Source organism: Saccoglossus kowalevskii, chromosome 5, assembly GCF_978046115.1.
Source record: "Saccoglossus kowalevskii chromosome 5, keSacKowa6.1, whole genome shotgun sequence".
NCBI lineage: Eukaryota > Metazoa > Hemichordata > Enteropneusta > Harrimaniidae > Saccoglossus > Saccoglossus kowalevskii.
In genome coordinates, this window is record NC_140645.1 from 6,359,935 (window position 1) to 6,378,296 (window position 18,362).

General features: G+C 34.6%; 1 protein-coding gene across 9 annotated transcripts in view; it reads left to right on the forward strand.

Annotated features, from left to right (window-relative positions):
• The first annotated feature begins 879 nt into the window (after positions 1-879).
• Positions 880-18,362, forward strand: part of LOC102803116 (neural cell adhesion molecule 2-like) — a 101,166-nt gene continuing 83,683 nt past the window's right edge. For all 9 annotated transcript variants that reach the window (XM_085499086.1, XM_085499089.1, XM_085499091.1 and 6 more), the window contains exon 1: positions 880-1,104. In XM_085499086.1, coding sequence (XP_085355212.1) covers positions 1,047-1,104 — 58 coding nt within the window. In that variant the 5' untranslated portion in view covers positions 880-1,046. The remainder of the gene's footprint in view (positions 1,105-18,362) is intronic.

The window sequence follows — 18,362 nt, forward strand, 5'->3', positions numbered from 1 at the left end:
AATACAAACTAGTTACGTTTTTTTTTTTTTTTTTTTTTTTTTTTTTTGCATATTGGTACAGACACTGATAATATAGACAATTCATTATTTCGTGAGGGGGTAATTGGTAGAGGGGAGAGTGGATGTTGAGAAACAACTAACCTACTCTGTCGCTGTGCAAGTCCATTTTAGCTTATATTATTATTATTTTGAAATTAACTCGGTTGTAACACAGTAACATTATTCAGTAGTCGTTCAAGGTGCCTAGAATTGTTCTGTTCCAAACCCATCACAGTGATTCGAAATTGTTCGTCTCTGTCAGTGATGACAGAAACAATGTACCCATGTTATTTTAATCACAATATTTATCATCACTTTAATTTCGTATTTGAATTATATTTCATATCCGAACTTTTAGTCCATATTTATACAACGTATTGCATTGCTACACTTACTTGCTCATAACTGTGTTAACCCAACAGTGCCTGTCAAAGGAGTTTCGCTGAAAGAAAAAAAGCAGAGAGGATACCACTTCGCTCATGTTTATTTTTAGATCAGGTGTACATGTTAAATTTGTACCTGTTCATGAAATGAGAAATGTAACACGCCTTTGTTTACTTTAAGTATTTAAGTCCACTCTAGCGTAGCCTCGAAAACACGTGAATAAATTGCATAAATTAATAATTAATCGATGACGATAGTATTTCAACGCGCTGCCGATCTCAATGAAAATAGTGCTTCTGAGTTCCAAAATAATAAATACCACCCGCACGATTCTGACTGAAAAGCAACATAAATATTGTGTCAATTTTCGACTTCTGAAAGTTGAACTGATTCAAAGCGATTTTATCTGACCTTGAAAATGCTCGAAATCACCGGTGCGGAGTGATATCTACGCTGTGTGTTTCAGAGGCTGGAGGGAAATTCGTCGTTCTACATGATCTGTTTTCAGCGACGACGGAGGCTGTTGGGATCTTGATTACTCTATTAAAATTTGAGAATCTGTCGGATTTTTTTCTTTCTGGACTTTTGAGCATTTGGAAGGATTATCATAGACTAGGACTAGGATGAATATCTCTTTGCGGTCGTGGTCGACTGTGGTTATATTTGCCGCTGTTATTGCGGGTAAGTCATATTTCCGTCCCGTGTGTTGAAGAATAACTCTAGTGAAATGTCGCCGTTATGTTACGAATTTCATGCCGTTTTCAAGATATTTTTCATTTTTTCTTCTGATTTCAATTTTGAAAATATACATTTTCATAGCTCAGTGGGTCCTGAGTTATAATATGATTGTATCTCGCCTCTCTTTAAAATAGCTGTATTTTTCGAAAGAAATAAACAGGTAATTTATGTAATTAGTTATACGGACATCGTCGATCTTGGGTGTAGCACGGCCTAAGAAGTCACATCAATTTATTCTTCATTCACATCTATCCTGCATAATGCGATGGTGATAACATCATCTATCTCTTACCTTAGGATGGTCACATAGATGATGTCAAGCCCATCTTTGTGAAATGTCACGAATCTTATCATACAACATGACTAACTTGAACTCGTATCTATTTCAAAATTGTTGCAGTGAAAAACTCCCGCCAAAATCCAAAATTATTTATTGCGTTGAAATTTTTAATTTTTATCTGTATTTTCAAGGCTTTCACTTCTGTTATCGGGACTGTCAGACAAATCTTATTTACAATTCCGCCTCTGTCGGTTTTGTCGTAAAATCGATGTTTATTAGTTTTACGTGTGAGCTGTCAGTTTGCTGTGAACGTCTTGACAGCGTCTTGATACATCGATGGCTGCACATATGTTATTTCGTTTTCTCATCTCCACAGGACAGCAGATGGGCCCTGCTGTTATTCGAATCTTGACTCTCCCGAGAGAAAACTCGCTGCCCACCAGCGATTGGGACAATGTTAATTGTTTGTGTGGTTTTTTGAATCACTGTGTTTACACGTCTTTTCATTGAACAAAGCACTTCTGAGATTACAGTCAAAAAGAAAACACTCTCCAAGTGTACATTGAAATAAATGAAAAAATGTTATGTCATTTAGTAACACAGCTTTGTAAACTAAACTGTAGACAATGGTCGTCCTTAAAGAAAGTTCACAACTAATTGACTCAATTGACAGTTTCTAATGAAACTTGCTTGCTTACAATTTGTTTTGAAATCGGGGGGGGGGGGGGTTAGTATAGCTGTGGTTCACATCTCCAAACTGCATGATACCACAGTTAGAAGAAGGGGATACTTGTGTTCTCAATCAATGACCAATTGTAAAAATACTTTAACTCCTATCCGGCCAGCCCATGTACTTTTACATTGACTTGACCAGATATAGGTTAAGTAGCGGTTGTTTTATTTCACAAGAATGTGATAATAATTCGCCTAGCAATAACTCAGTACTTCCAGATTTAAAAATTATTTGCTGGATTTTTACTTGGACTGAAAATCATGTAGTTTGTAGGAGTATCTGAGGTTTTATTCATCTGTTGTGTCCAGAGACATGACATGAACTGAGGCAAAAAAGGGGGAAAGCTGTAAAAATGGACAATCGACAATGTCCAAGTCTGAAAAAAATTAAAAATGTGAAATAACCCACTCTAAATCCAAAGCTAATTGGTTCGTAACATACCATGTTTGCTATAGAAGTGCATAAACATAAAAAATAATATTTATTGTATGGTAAATCACTAAAATACAATCTTTTGACCATAGACACACCTTTTCTCTGACATTTACATAAGCGTATACAATATCAATAGAGCAAATATGGTACCATTAATGAACTTACAAAATAATTCACTACCTAAGTTCCTATAAATAGAATGAAAATTCAGGATAACTATGAATTTGTTTATAAAATTCTTGATTTTGCTTGAGTGTTAATTGCAGGATTTGGTCAACATGGAATCATCTCACAAAAAAATGAAATGCGAGAAATATTTATGTCAACATTTCTTCAAAATATATTTATTATTAAAATATTTGTAATTTATGCTTGATATAACATAGTTTATATTAGTATAAACGCCTACATTCATGATGGAAGACTTTTTTTTTATCTGTGTTATATTGAAAATATCTGGAAAATTGAGATCAATAGTCACCATGTTTTACTTGCCCTTTTTTTTCAAAAAAATGATCTTTTGAAAAAATGCTTGAATGCATGTGAATGATTTTACTTGCAAATTACTAATGTCCTGTTTTCTGAATCTTTTAAAAGGGCGATGGTCAATGTGTTGCGTTTGATATGGGACTCATAATGATGTACAAAACGCATGTAAAATTAGAACACGTACTGCACGATGTGCTTCTATCCTTTTAATATAAATTTGAATATCAATTTATTAAAATAGAATACATTAGCTATGAGATTTGAATTTAATGTTATTCGCAAAACTGAATGTCTTTTCAGTACTTGTCTGATTACTGATTTTTGTTTTGATTCTTAATTCGCAGCTCATTTTATTTTAATATTTAGGGCAGATAGTTTAATTCACAAACACGATTTGTTATGGTAAGGTGGGTGAGAGTTTCTCACTTGTCAATGTTGGGAGTAATAAAACAAAACTTGAGCAGTTTTAGTTTTTCAAAAATCATTGAAAATAATATCCGTAATTTTAAATTAATATTAATTTTTTAACAAATTTATAGAATTTTCATGGCCTTCTGTAAGTTGAAAAATGTTTCAATCAAATTGCTCACAAAGCTTGCATCTCATGAAGAAAATCTAATCCTACCATATTACCAAAAAAATATTTAATCTAAATAGACAATGTTTAGTCAGGCACCAATAATTTTTGTTATTGGAGAATAGATGGTGGGAGCCCTGATATTGCTTACTGTTTTCAGTTTAAAGTGCCTTAGTTAGTCATTGTGTTTTCTGTATACAACAAATGGTAACTCACTGCACTACTGTAATTTGATTTAAACTGATAGAAATACTAATATAGTATCTGGGACTTGGTTGAAGATTACAAAAATCTTACTTTGTGTGAAAAATTTGACTGACTCGGGACAAGATATTCAAAAGACATGGATTTAAACCTGTCCTTGTATTTATTTAATTCCAGTAAAACCTTTCCCTTTTAGCCCCTTGAACATATCTATGTACTCAAGAGGAATTTCAGCAACTGTAAAATAGTTAGGCCTAGAAAGTGTAATGTCTTGTAATTAACCTTCTGTACTCACACAGACATTATGTTATTCTAAATACTCAAACTATGGGGGAATATTACCAGCATCCACGTATTCAGCCTCACAGGTCTTTGTCCGGTCAGTGACTGATATAGAAATTACACCCAATGAGAACATGAACCAAATTAAATTAAAAACAAAGAACATCTGGTTCTGGGTGTAAACATCTTTGCCAGCCAAGGTTAATTAATTAGGCCATCACTTTGCGATTATACCTTCCCACTATAAAACTATATTCACTGTTCAAATCAAATACAACAGTGCACGCTCTGATCCGTTTCAATGGGAAATTAAACATGAAGTCGTGACAGCTATGGATCTCCAGGATTTAGCGAATGGATGTAAAAACTTTCTCGGGGTTATAAATTGTTGTGAATGTTTTTGATCTTTACCGTATTTGCTCTATTAGAAGTGTATCTAATAAAAGTGCATGTAAACAACTAATTGTATAGATCAATAGATCATTCAATTGATCAATTTGTTTTTTTGGCCATAGACACACCATTGACATCAGCACATACGCCACTAAAAGAGCAAATATGGTCATATAGGTATTCATAACTGCTTTTCCATAATTAGTAAAAACAACATTCAGCACATGTGAAAACATATCTTTTACTGCTACCTAAGCACCTTGAACTTCTCATTGGATAGTGGCCGATATGAATTTATATAACAGTGTCAGCTAGGTATGTGTTCAAGGCAGTTGCCGATGTGAATATATATATAACAGTGTCAGCTAGGTATGTGTTCAAGACAGTTGCCGATGTGAATATATATAACAGTGTCAGCTAGGTATGTGTTCAAGACAGTTGCCGATGTGAATATATATATAACAGTGTCAGCTAGGTATGTGTTCAAGGCAGTTGCTGATGTGAATATATATATAACAGTGTCAGCTAGGTATGTGTTCAAGACAGTTGCCGATGTGAATATATATATATATAACAGTGTCAGCTAGGTATGTGTTCAAGGCAGTTGCCGATGTGAATATATATATATATAACAGTGTCAGCTAGGTATGTGTTCAAGGCAGTTGCCGATGTGAATATATATATAACAGTGTCAGCTAGGTATGTGTTCAAGGCAGTTGCCGATGTGAATATATATATATATAACAGTGTCAGCTAGGTATGTGTTCAAGGCAGTTGCCGATGTGAATATATATATAACAGTGTCAGCTAGGTATGTGTTCAAGACAGTTGCCGATGTGAATATATATAAGTGTCAGCTAGGTATGTGTTCAAGACAGTTGCCGATGTGAATATATATAACAGTGTCAGCTAGGTATGTGTTCAAGACAGTTGCCGATGTGAATATATATATAACAGTGTCAGCTAGGTATGTGTTCAAGACAGTTGCCGATGTGAATATATATAACAGTGTCAGCTAGGTATGTGTTCAAGACAGTTGCCGATGTGAATATATATAACAGTGTCAGCTAGGTATGTGTTCAAGACAGTTGCCGATGTGAATATATATAACAGTGTCAGCTAGGTATGTGTTCAAGACAGTTGCCGATGTGAATATATATAACAGTGTCAGCTAGGTATGTGTTCAAGACAGTTGCCGATGTGAATATATATAACAGTGTCAGCTAGGTATGTGTTCAAGACAGTTGCCGATGTGAATATATATATAACAGTGTCAGCTAGGTATGTGTTCAAGGCAGTTGCCGATGTGAATATATATATATAACAGTGTCAGCTAGGTATGTGTTCAAGACAGTTGCCGATGTGAATATATATATATAACAGTGTCAGCTAGGTATGTGTTCAAGGCAGTTGCCGATGTGAATATATATATAACAGTGTCAGCTAGGTATGTGTTCAAGACAGTTGCCGATGTGAATATATATATAACAGTGTCAGCTAGGTATGTGTTCAAGACAGTTGCCGATGTGAATATATATATATAACAGTGTCAGCTAGGTATGTGTTCAAGGCAGTTGCCGATGTGAATATATATATAACAGTGTCAGCTAGGTATGTGTTCAAGACAGTTGCCGATGTGAATATATATATAACAGTGTCAGCTAGGTATGTGTTCAAGACGGTTGCCGATGTGAATATATATATATATATAACAGTGTCAGCTAGGTATGTGTTCAAGGCAGTTGCCGATGTGAATATATATATATATATAACAGTGTCAGCTAGGTATGTGTTCAAGACAGTTGCCGATGTGAATATATATATATATATAACAGTGTCAGCTAGGTATGTGTTCAAGACAGTTGCCGATGTGAATATATATATAACAGTGTCAGCTAGGTATGTGTTCAAGACAGTTGCCGATGTGAATATATATATAACAGTGTCAGCTAGGTATGTGTTCAAGACAGTTGCCGATGTGAATATATATATAACAGTGTCAGCTAGGTATGTGTTCAAGACGGTTGCCGATGTGAATATATATATATATATAACAGTGTCAGCTAGGTATGTGTTCAAGGCAGTTGCCGATGTGAATATATATATATATAACAGTGTTTCTGAGAGTTAAGCTGAGTGTTTAGAGTTTTGTACATTCCCAAGATAGGTTAACTCCCCAATGTGATTAGAATAAGATTTACTGTACTCTATCAGATAGCATTGCCTGCGTCTTGTACATGGTGTGATTTATTTGTTTTAGTCGCATGTATGTGATTGGGAGAGTGTGTGTGTGTGTGTGCAGACATGCAGATTTAACCAGTGTAATGCATTCAGATTAATGAGGTAATTACTGTCGTTAGTCACTTTGTTACTTTCAGCAACTGATATCAAGGCAACAGCTTTCATCATAGACGAAGTTTGTCTGTGTACGTGAGAAATGGCAGTTTGATACTGAGGGTGATTGGGGATTATAATTTGCTTTGATGGAGAATTGTAGAATAGGCATGTGAAACGATAGTTCAATAGACGTGCGATTTGAGAGTCCATTGAAAAATTGTCTGTAATTATCAACTTTGAATAAGCTCTGTTGTCAATAAGTCCCCCTCCTCTCCTCAAATCTCTATGAATGTGTAGTAATTATAGTACTGTAAAATACTTTATTTTCGCTTGGAACTAATTTTCGCTATTTTTGCTAAAGGAATGATTCAGTGAAAATAAAATCTAGCGAATATACTTTTCTTATATTTTACATTCAACTCATCAAAAATCAGTGAAAATAAATTCCATACGAAACAGCAGTAAAGTTTTTTCAGCGAAAATTATTTCCAGGTGAAATAAAGTATTTTACAGTAATTACAATGTGACCATGTCAGTATAACCCAATATCTAACCAACACCAGGTAATCTAATAGTACATGTAGTACCGTCATTCGTCAGACTAGTACTGCTTACGGATGTGTCATAATGGACAAACAGGTGTAGAAAATCATTACCAGAGTCGTTTCATCTAAGTGGAATGACATTTGTTTTGTGCATTCTGAAATCCATTGGTAATATAATATACTAGGACCAGCAGTACATTCTACAACAGAAGCTGCATGCTCTCGTCTTCATTAACCCCTTAGATGGGATTAAAATGTTCAGAATCTCTAGAAATGCATTCCTGGCAATCTAATACTAAATACATAGCAATCATTATTTATTTTGAGACACAATCCAGCAACATAAAGTGAGAAAGGATTTCAAAATGTGAAGTTTGATATGAAAAGATTTCCCTATAGTTGTAAACATTAGAGAAAGAATTATAGCTGAAGTCATGCACGTTGTAAACATCTAGTGGTGTACAGTTACACAGAGCTGTGAAATGAACCATTTGGTTTTCTTTATGTGTGTGGTTTATAGTGTTAAATATGGGTGGAAATATATCTTACAGTGTGACAGCTCCACTGACCCTTGCTAGATCACTCAGCTATGACAACTTTTATGGTTTCAACAATGGGGTTTTCCTCTTCATTAGGCATAGCAGAGTTCTGGTTTTATGTTTGGCAACTGTTCTTATGATGCACTGTAACTGGATTTTGACTTTTGGCTAGCAACTTTTATCACTAGTTATATAATTTTTGTTTTTCAATCTAAAAAATTGACCTCAATTTACAAGCATTATAAATTATGTTGATTTTTGGAAATACAGAATTATCGATTATGATATATATGTAGATAACTCCAAAATAAATTGTGGTTTCTGCTTAATGTTGCCAATTCCCCAAATTATGGTTAAAAAATGTTTATAATATTACAGTACTGTAATTATTTGAAGAACAAATAGGTAATTATTAAATTACAGCTAAGAACAACAACATTAACAGTTGGTGGTATGAATGTTGGTATTCGAGTGTAAACAGGGACTTGACTTTGATAGGCATGTACATTTGGAGTTGTAATAACAGAATCAATGATACTGTCAATTTGCCAATCTATTACAAATATATATTCTTGAATTAATGTCAGTGATAGGTCCAACCAAAGATGACAGAAAATTACTGAAAATCTTGGAGTGTTAGTTAGGATACTGTGCTTTGATTACGTAGTGGAATAGAATGTTGAATATAGTGACAATGTTTTATGAATTTATTGTCCTTATGTGAGAGTTTGGATTGTCGTTCAGCATGATTGTTTCTAGTCAGATTCATTATTTGTGAGGTATATCCCCATGAACATGAAAAAACTAAGTTACCAGCCTAATGGCTATTTTGAGGTTGACCATTAGAAAATGGTATCTACCATACTGTTATTTGTAATGGCCTTTCATTTAAATTTTTCAGGAAACATTTGTGTGCTCACTATATGGCAAGTAATGGCTGGACAACTCTCATGCTTTCCCCAGAGGCAGTAAAAACAAATTTAATAATTTGTTAGTTATTAATTCCAGAGCGTCACTGAGTGTCTGAATGCAATTTGACTGTTTTTGCTAAGCCTTTAGCTGTAAAGTTTCCGTATTCAGGTTTAAGATTACTAGAAGGGATTATAGCTGACTGACTTCATGTTATTTTTTATCAAGAGAGATTACAAAGGACTGAATCTGTCAAAGTTTTTTTCAGTGAAATTCCAAAGTTACTTTAAATACTTAGTCTACTTTTGTATTTAGCATCTAACTAGAGTAAGTTGTACTGAATTCATTCTGTGACTATTTCTTCTATTAGCACACCATAATATTTTAAAAATGCTTAGCCAACATTATCACAGCTTTTTAATTTCAGTTTAAAAATAAAACTACTCAACATTGCACAGATTCTAGTTGGAAGGTTTATCCAAACGCCAGCCTGCCTTTCAAAGCAAACTGGTATGAGACTTTATTCTATCATGGTTGAGGGCACAACATTCATGATAAGATTGGTAAATAAAATTGTTTATTTTATGAAGGATCACCTTGACATTCATTATCATATGTTTGAAGTACTGGAATATTATTGAGGGCAATAAGTCATTGTTAGTTCATGGTCTTGTGATGAAATTAAAAATTATATTGCCTGTTCATCGGGCAGGTTGGTGAATAAAAGTACCTTCCCATGATGTACATGTCCTTTGCAAGATGAATGAAGAAATTATTTAAAATGAACTTTTAATTATTGACTCGTCATCATCATTTCAAGTCCTAAAACTTTTGAAAGCAATTTTTGAGATATTAGCAACTTTGGACCACCCCATTTGACCAGTTAGTAAAACATTATTCACCTGTGGACAATTTGTACATTTACCTGTCCCAGCCAAATTTTGCCTATTTTGGACATGTTGGTAGGTGTAAATTACGACCCCCCCTGAAGGTCCAAGGTGCACAGAAGTATTTAAAGCGTTACCAAGATGTCCTACTAGTGTCACTGTTTGCCTTGGTGTCCTTCAAAGGTTTTCTGTGTTATTCCTATGTGACAAGACCAATTTAAAAAAAATTGAAGCGCTATTCACTTGTGCATGAATGAAATCTACATAATCTGTTCATTATAGGGGGTGTCCTGGCATGTAATTGGGATCTCCCACGTGTGGCCTTTATCACAACTTTTATCATAAATACAATGCCGATCCACAGATTCCAAATCTCAATTTGTGAAGTCTATATGTGTATATTGTGCCCTCTCGTTTGTGGTCTTCATCGCACGTGTATCACGACTAAAATGGTGGTCTACAGATCCCAAATCTCAATTTGTTTTCGTAGTATATGTCAATAGCATACATGTTCACTTGCCTCCAATCCAAACATGTGCTTTGTTATTGTGCTATTATGCGTGCAGGACAGTTTAATACCAACCAGTAAATGTCACAGTGCTCCCAGCTACGATTACAAGACTTCAGGATAGCATAATATTGGCTTATAGACTGGCTTATATGAGAGCTGACAACTGATTGGTTAATAATTACAGCCGCAGGGTTATTCTGTGGTTAAAACCAACAATTGACCAGACTGTGGTAGTTGATTTTACCACATTGTGTGTCCCATGAATGGAATGTAACTGATATTTAAAATCACTGAAGTGTGTATTATAAGGGGTATAGAGTCTGTTCAAACTGATTATCAGCTGCGATTTATCCAGTCAGACTGTCTGATTAGAGGTCTTATTTATTCCTGCATTATAAAATAAATCTGGATAAGCTCAAAAATGGGATAGTTATTACAGTGTAGCTGCATTGATGAGAATACAATCCTTTTATAGAGTTTCAATTAATTCACTTATATACGGTATAATTTGTTATGGCAGGGTCATTATTTTACTATGGACAGGTGGTTGCACAAATTTTCTTCCCTGTTAAGTAAGCAAATAACACCGAATAAACGGCAAGGTAAAGACTATGTCTAATTATAGTAAATACGTACTGCGTACGTGACTCGCCGGTTCGAGTCACGCACGCAGTACGTATTTACTATAATTAGACATAGTCTTTACCTTGCCGTTTATTTGGTGTTATTTGCTTACTTTACTTCCTATGTCGACAGCAACTATGAGTTTAGAAATTATTTCTTCCCTGTTGACAGGTGAAGTCTTACGTAATAATTTTAGTGAGTAAATGGCTAAATTTATGTAAACATAAAATTTGCTTGAGAAAGTTAGCTCACTAATTCGACAGACACTTTACCTATACATTTTTTTTATTATATACTGTAAAATACTTTATTTTCGCTATTTTTCACTTGAAGGAATGATTCATTGAAAATAAAATTCAGCGTATATACTATTATAGATTTCTATGTTGCTAGTGTACCAAGTCTTTGGCAAGTAGCCAAGTCTATGATGAAATGTATGGGGAATGAGTGTCTTGTTGGGGATGGGTTTACTGGCGTCAATATACTGACTGTCCTGGGACATGATTGACATTTGTGTGTCTCTGGATGATGTTTACGTTTGACAGAAAAGCATTTATAAACCCCATGAATTTAAATTTATGTCTTTATCTACTTTATTGGCTTGCCGTTACATAAACAACCATAATAACAATTGTGGAATATATAACCTTATCCAGGGTAATGTTATGTAATGTATATCCATTAAATGATGGTAACCAGTGAACTGACAAGCAAGGTACTTTGTTACTATTTAAAAAAATCTTCAGGAATCCTCTAAATCCAGCAAGAATTTAAGGGCTTGGGTTACGAATAATTTTGAATAATTTACAACTAGTTCCAATGAGAAAAACATTACATCATATCTCAAAAATTTTGTTTAGTGACCTATGGTAAAAAAATGATATGTATAGTGCTAGGAGGGCTACAAATAGCTGTCAAAAAAAATGGGAGAATGCTCTTCATGAAATAGTATGTTTACATGGAATCCTATGTAAAATGTTTCCAGCCACTTTTTAGATTATTTTGCTAATGTTTTCTTGGAAACACTTCCTTCTTTCTCGGGAAAAAGTTTAAATATAAATGACGTGTATGTGAAGAATTACACAACATTTTTTGCATGATTTATTGTGATTAGTTGTGAGCTACCTTAAGGCAACTGTTTTTGTGACGAAGCAAAGAAATAAATCCCTGCATTCAGCATCAATGTCTATCTTTGTGTCTCACAAGTGAAATTTGCAAAAAGCTTTTTCTTTAATTCCAGGTGTTATATAAATGCTTGAGATTATTTATGTGAATTCAGACAAAGCAGCTTGTGACATGCTATATGAAGACAGTTGAATCTTCATTTTAATCTGCTGGATATATTTGCAGTATTGCTTATAACAAGGGTATAATTAGTGTAGATGTAATTTTGTTTTCAATTGAGTAGAAAAAATTTGATATAACTATAGGTGGTCCCTAACACAAAACTAGTTGATGTGTTAATTAAAAGTAGGTGTTTGTTTTGACAGACCGCGGTGGTGGTGGGTGCTCGCCGGTCGACCGCATTTTATGCAAATTTATGCATAGATTCCAGGACTCCGGTTTACCGCGGTCGTGTGCGGTAGGCTCGCATGGCAATTTACACCCTATTGTTAAGACTATGAATGGACACAATAGACTGGGAAACTAAAGGTTACTTGCCGCCAAGTTCAAATAATAAAAATCGAGTGGTACCAGAAGATTGGAAAAATCGTCTCTGTTAGTTCGCAGAAGAACACTATTTTATTTTCACGAGTCTTGGTATAACATCGCAAAGCAACCCAGAATAATGTAGACCCCACATAATGTAAAATAATATCACATTATTTTGAATTTACATCATGTATAGTCTCAGGATTTATTTTAAAAGATTAATGTTTCGCGTATGCCAATATAATCGGGCGAAGTATAAATTCCAAGTGTAAAATACTCGATGAGAGGCCGCAGTTTACGTTACCTCGAGACCATGCACTAAGTAGGAAAAGCAAGCCGAAGTCGAAGAGGGAGTGTCACACACTTGGTGCTACAATATATACTACAATAACTGGGTGTTCAGCGAAAAAAATAGTGCACTTCTTGGCGAAACTGACTAATCTAATAAACCTTGGCCCAAGTTTAACCCCAAGTCACGCGCTGAACAAGTGGGTTGTTACCTTGGTGACCATTTGCGCTCCGCGCGTTGACCTTTTTATTATACACATCCCATTACGCAAATTTTTACTGGCTCTGCGTTGTCTACGTAAAAATTGTTACCGTTCTGGTTGTGAATATTTCACCATTGCCGACGTGATAATGCGTTGCCTTCGTAATAATTACGCAAACTTATTTTCCATTGTTTACGTACTGGCTGTGAATATTTCAACTTTGCCGACTTGATAATGCCTTGGCTTCGTAATAATTGCGCAAACTTGTTTTTCATTGTTTACGTACTGGCTGTGAATATTTCAACTTTGCCGACTTGATAATGCGTTGCCTTTGCAATAATGACGCAAACTTATTTTTTATACCCCTGTCGACACCTCGAGTCAGGCTGCTATCACCATTTTTATTTCAGTAATTGACGGTCTGTAGGTGTTAAGTTGTCACCTCCAACTGATTGAGCGGGCAATTAAATACGCGATAATACCAGACTTAGTTTTTCTACTTTAAAACTGACGGCAAAACACAATACAATCGTCCGGAGCCATCGAACTACGCGACTTAGTCGAAACCGCGACTTTCTGCCTCAGAGACGGGGCCACTGAATAACTGTTGTTGATAATGATATTGTAAACAAACACGCACACACAAAACATTAAAGCCAGAAAAGTCAAGTCAAGAAACAACATTTCAAATAATAATAATTATGGTTTGACATCTATATCATTTTGAAATAAACTAAATTTCATATAAATAAAATCCATGCGTTACAATTTACTGTAATTTCAAACTCGGGGCAGTGTACTTTGAATGCAGAGTATTCGATCGCTTAAATTTCGAGTGAAAAAAAACAAAACAACGTCAGGTGCTTTTGAACTACGTGCGGTTGGCACAGTAACGGGCAATGACCTCAGCGGTTCACACGCAATGAAATTCTAATCGAGCCAGCTAGCGTTATCGTACGGTATCATAAACTCAATAATTATTTATTCAAAATGCCTTTCACACTTACGAGTACCATGGAACACGAACATGTAACAGAAAAATAATGTCTTTTGTTTAAAAAAGATTCTGTCAACCAAGAATACATGCGCAAGGCAAGATTTATGAAACGAAACAGAAAATAATCATGTCATTGTCAGTGCAATGCAGACAGCCTGACCTGTTTTGATTAGTTCGTCCGTTTCTCGTTTGCTGGCCATTTTTTCTGGAGTGTGACACAAATGGGGAACATGATACTGCCAAATCAATCAAGAACCATACGGCTTGGATACGCTGAAACTTTGTAAATCGTCCTCTTTTCAATTGTAAACTTTATTCCAGTGTAATAAAGGTATACCTACATGTACCATGAAAAATTGTATCGCATCACTTTGGAAATTTACGCTAAATACATGTACTAAATACTAAACAAGCGCACATATCGTATTCATTTACAGCATCGGATTTTAAAACAATGACTCGTGGAATCACAAAGAAACTGTTAAGTACGTATTTCACACATTACCGAGGACCGCGGTAGAGACCAGTACAGCGGTAGAGACCCCTAATTATAAGCAGTCCGCGGCTCTCCTCGGCGTTCTGCGGTACACCGCAGTAATGACCGCGGTGCACCGCCCGTTTGATTTCCTACTCTTCCCTTACTCAGACAAAGGCTTCTGTTTTATCTGAGAGGCATCAATTTAACCATCTGTTCTCATCTCTAATGTTAGGTCTTATCATCTATTTTTCAAATACTATTCAAAAATAAAATACAATTTTCATGTATGCTTTTTACTGAGCCAATCAAAGCTTCTAAGAATAAAACATTGCTTTGAAATCCAGAGTAGTATGTTATGGTACTGTAATCTTGCTGAGTAGAAACTAGAGTTGTTATCAGATTGTAAAGGTCATGACCCCCACCCACTAATGATACACCATTCCTGATATATGATGTCATATGACACTTGACCAATCAAATCTGAACTCTGCTGATAGCATTGTTAGTGTTTTTGTATTGAAGAAGTTGACAGGGTTTTTATTGTTCTAATTTGCTAATTAATGTTGCTGTGAGGGGTTTGTCAATGCAAACTACTTGGGAGACAAATTTGTTATAGCGAACACTTGTATATCTCCCAAAGTGTATTTTACACAATTGTTGTTATAGTGAAGCGTTCACTATAATGAAACACATAATACATTGGGTTTGTTATAGTGAAGTGTTTACTATAATGAAGTACACAATGCATTGTGTTTGTTATAGTGAAGTGTTCACTATAATGAAGCACATAATACATTGGGTTTGTTATAGTGAAGTGTTCACTATAATGTAGCACATAATACATTGTGTTCGTTATAGTGAAGTGTTCACTATAATGAAGCACATAATGCATTGGGTTTGTTATAGTGAAGTGTTCACTATAATGAAGCACATAATGCATTGGGTTTGTTATAGTGAAGTGTTCACTATAATGAAGCACATAATGCATTGGGTTTGTTATAGTGAAGTGTTCACTATAATGAAGCACATAATGCATTGGGTTTGTTATAGTGAAGTGTTCACTATAATGAATCACATAATACCTTGCGTTTGTTTGTGTTCATTATATAAAAAAAAAAAGTGTTCATTATTTATAACAAGATTAGTGTGTCTGCTTACAAGCTGTAGTCTTTTATGTTACATTAAGTTTTGTCCTAGATACTTGACCTAGATATTTTTTTTTTTATTCTTCATCATTAAATTTAATCTAAGGGCTATGCATAGTTGGTGTATGTGCTGTAATATAAAATATTTGCAACTGAACAAATAAATTACTAATTCAGGAAATGAGAGGTAACCAGAGTTATAGCCAAAAAATAGAAAGTGCTTGTCTAAAACCGTTATCAAAATGGAAAATAGCAGTCTGCAGCTATTTACGGGTAATTGTTAATCAAAATTGGACAGGTTTGTAGAAATGTTGCCTGTCAAATGAAATTTGTCATGTGTCTAAAATGTTGAGTGTCTGTCTACAATGACATGTTTGCAAGTGGCTGGCTAAATGCCTTGTGGTAACATCATACATGTATATCTGATAAGAAAATATCAACCTTGACTGAATCTGTTTATGTCCTTAGTCAAATCTTTGTGGCATCTCTTTTAATCTTGGTCATATCTTGCATGGTTGTTATTTTTCACCCTGTGCATGTAGATTTGAAACCTTGTGTGCGTTTTATGCATGTGCAAAATTTTGAATACATTCCATGATTAATAAAAAATACTGCAAATTCTAGCTGCCAAAAAAGTTATAGTATTTTAGAGATAAGTAAACACATAGAAAACCTTGGCAATAGTTCAACAGGTATACAAAAGAACAATTCTGTGTTCTTCTTAATAATAAAAATTTAATTGGTGTAGCACAGTAGGTCAGTAATGGCATGGTATGGGAATTTTTTTTTAGTCCCCATTTGGACGCAGTCCGAAAACGGGGACTTATGTTTTGACCTCCGTGTGTTCCTGCGTGTGTGCATGCGGACATGTATCTTAGAAATGCCTGGACCTATCACAATGAAACTTCACACATACATCATACATGATATTATACATATGCACGTCAATTTGTTTCACAATCTGATTCAAGATGGCCGAATGGCGGCCATTTTTGTGCTAAAAAATCCTAAAAATCAAGCATTTCTCGGCTGTTTACAGATGGATTTTGTTCAAACTTGGTATATACATTAGACATTATAGGGCCTTGATGCAAATAATTTTGTTTTTCAGATAAGATTAAAATGGCCGACTGGTGGCCATTTTGTTTTAATGAATGTGGTTCTCGTGCCATATCTCTGACTTGCTTTCACTGATTATGTTCAAATTTTAAATGTTCATTATACATCATGTCATAGATAGACAGATATATTGGTTTGACAATCCTATTCAAAATGGCCAAATGGTGGCCATTTTTGTGCTAAAAAATCATCAGATATCAAGCATTTCTGGCCTTTATGGATGGATTTTGTTCAAACTTGGTACATATATTAGACATTACAGGTTCCTGATGCATAGCATTTATTTTTCAGATCGGATTCAAAATGGCTGTCTGGTGGCCATTTTGTTTTAATGAATGGGCTTCTAGACCCATATCTCTGACTTGTTTTGACTGATTGTATTCGAATTTTAAATATTCATTATACATCATGTCATAGATAAACAGAAATATTGGTTTGACGATCCTATTCAAAATGGCCGAAAAGTGGTCATTTTTGTGCTAGAAAATCATCAAATATCAAGCATTTCTTGCATTTATGGATGGATTTCGTTCAAACTTGGTACATACATTAGACATTACGGGTTCCTGATGCACGTCATTTTATTTTTCAAAAATAAATGGCTGACTGGCGACCATTTTGTTTTAATGATTGAGCTTCTAGAGCCATATCTCCTAAATGCTTTGACTGATTATATTCAAATTTTATATATTCGTTATACATCATGTTATATATATATGTATTCAAAATGGCTGATTTTGAATGCTGTTCCAGAGCAGTATCTCTCAATATGGACAAGTACTTGTTTGACGATCAGATACAAATGTCAATCATTTTAATATTAAAAAATCATTTTCCTGACATGTGCCATGCATGGCTTGTTTTTTTTAGTTTTGCTTCATGTTCATTGTCTCTTGATGTTCTTTTTTTTGTTCTGATTTGTTTTCTCTTGGGATTGAGTTAAGTGTTAATAAAGATGGATTGTAATAGTATTTAGTACATGTTCCACTGTCTTAGTGCTGGTACATGTAATCCTCTAAGCCAACCAAGTGAATGCTAGTAAATATTTCAATCGCTGTCATCTTGTGTTTACTGCATAAAATGACTGCTATAATTATTGAACCAAAGCCAACATGGATGAGAGGCAGTCTAAGCTGTCATAACAATGGCTATGACACGCCCTTATTGTCTGCAGCATAGACAGCCTGTTGATGGAAACTATGATAGGTATGGACAGTAGGTAATGAAGCAAAATATCTTCAATTAAATCTAGTTTATCAACAATGAAAACCATGTTATCTTATAACTGTTGTTAGTCAAAAGCAAAACGATATCAAATCATACAGTACAAGTTTTAATATTTCTTGAAATGTTTTCTTTTGTGACTGACCAACAATTATGTACTAATTATGCATAATTTCACTTTTGAGTATTAGCCAAGAATTTGAAAGTGCCCATCAAAAATGTGCGACAGGATAATTTTGGGCATTATATTTTACAAAATTGACAAGAAAAAAATAATCGAATGTTGCCTGTCAAAATTGAAATAGTTGCCAATCAAGATGACAGACTGAGACAAAATTAATGACATTCC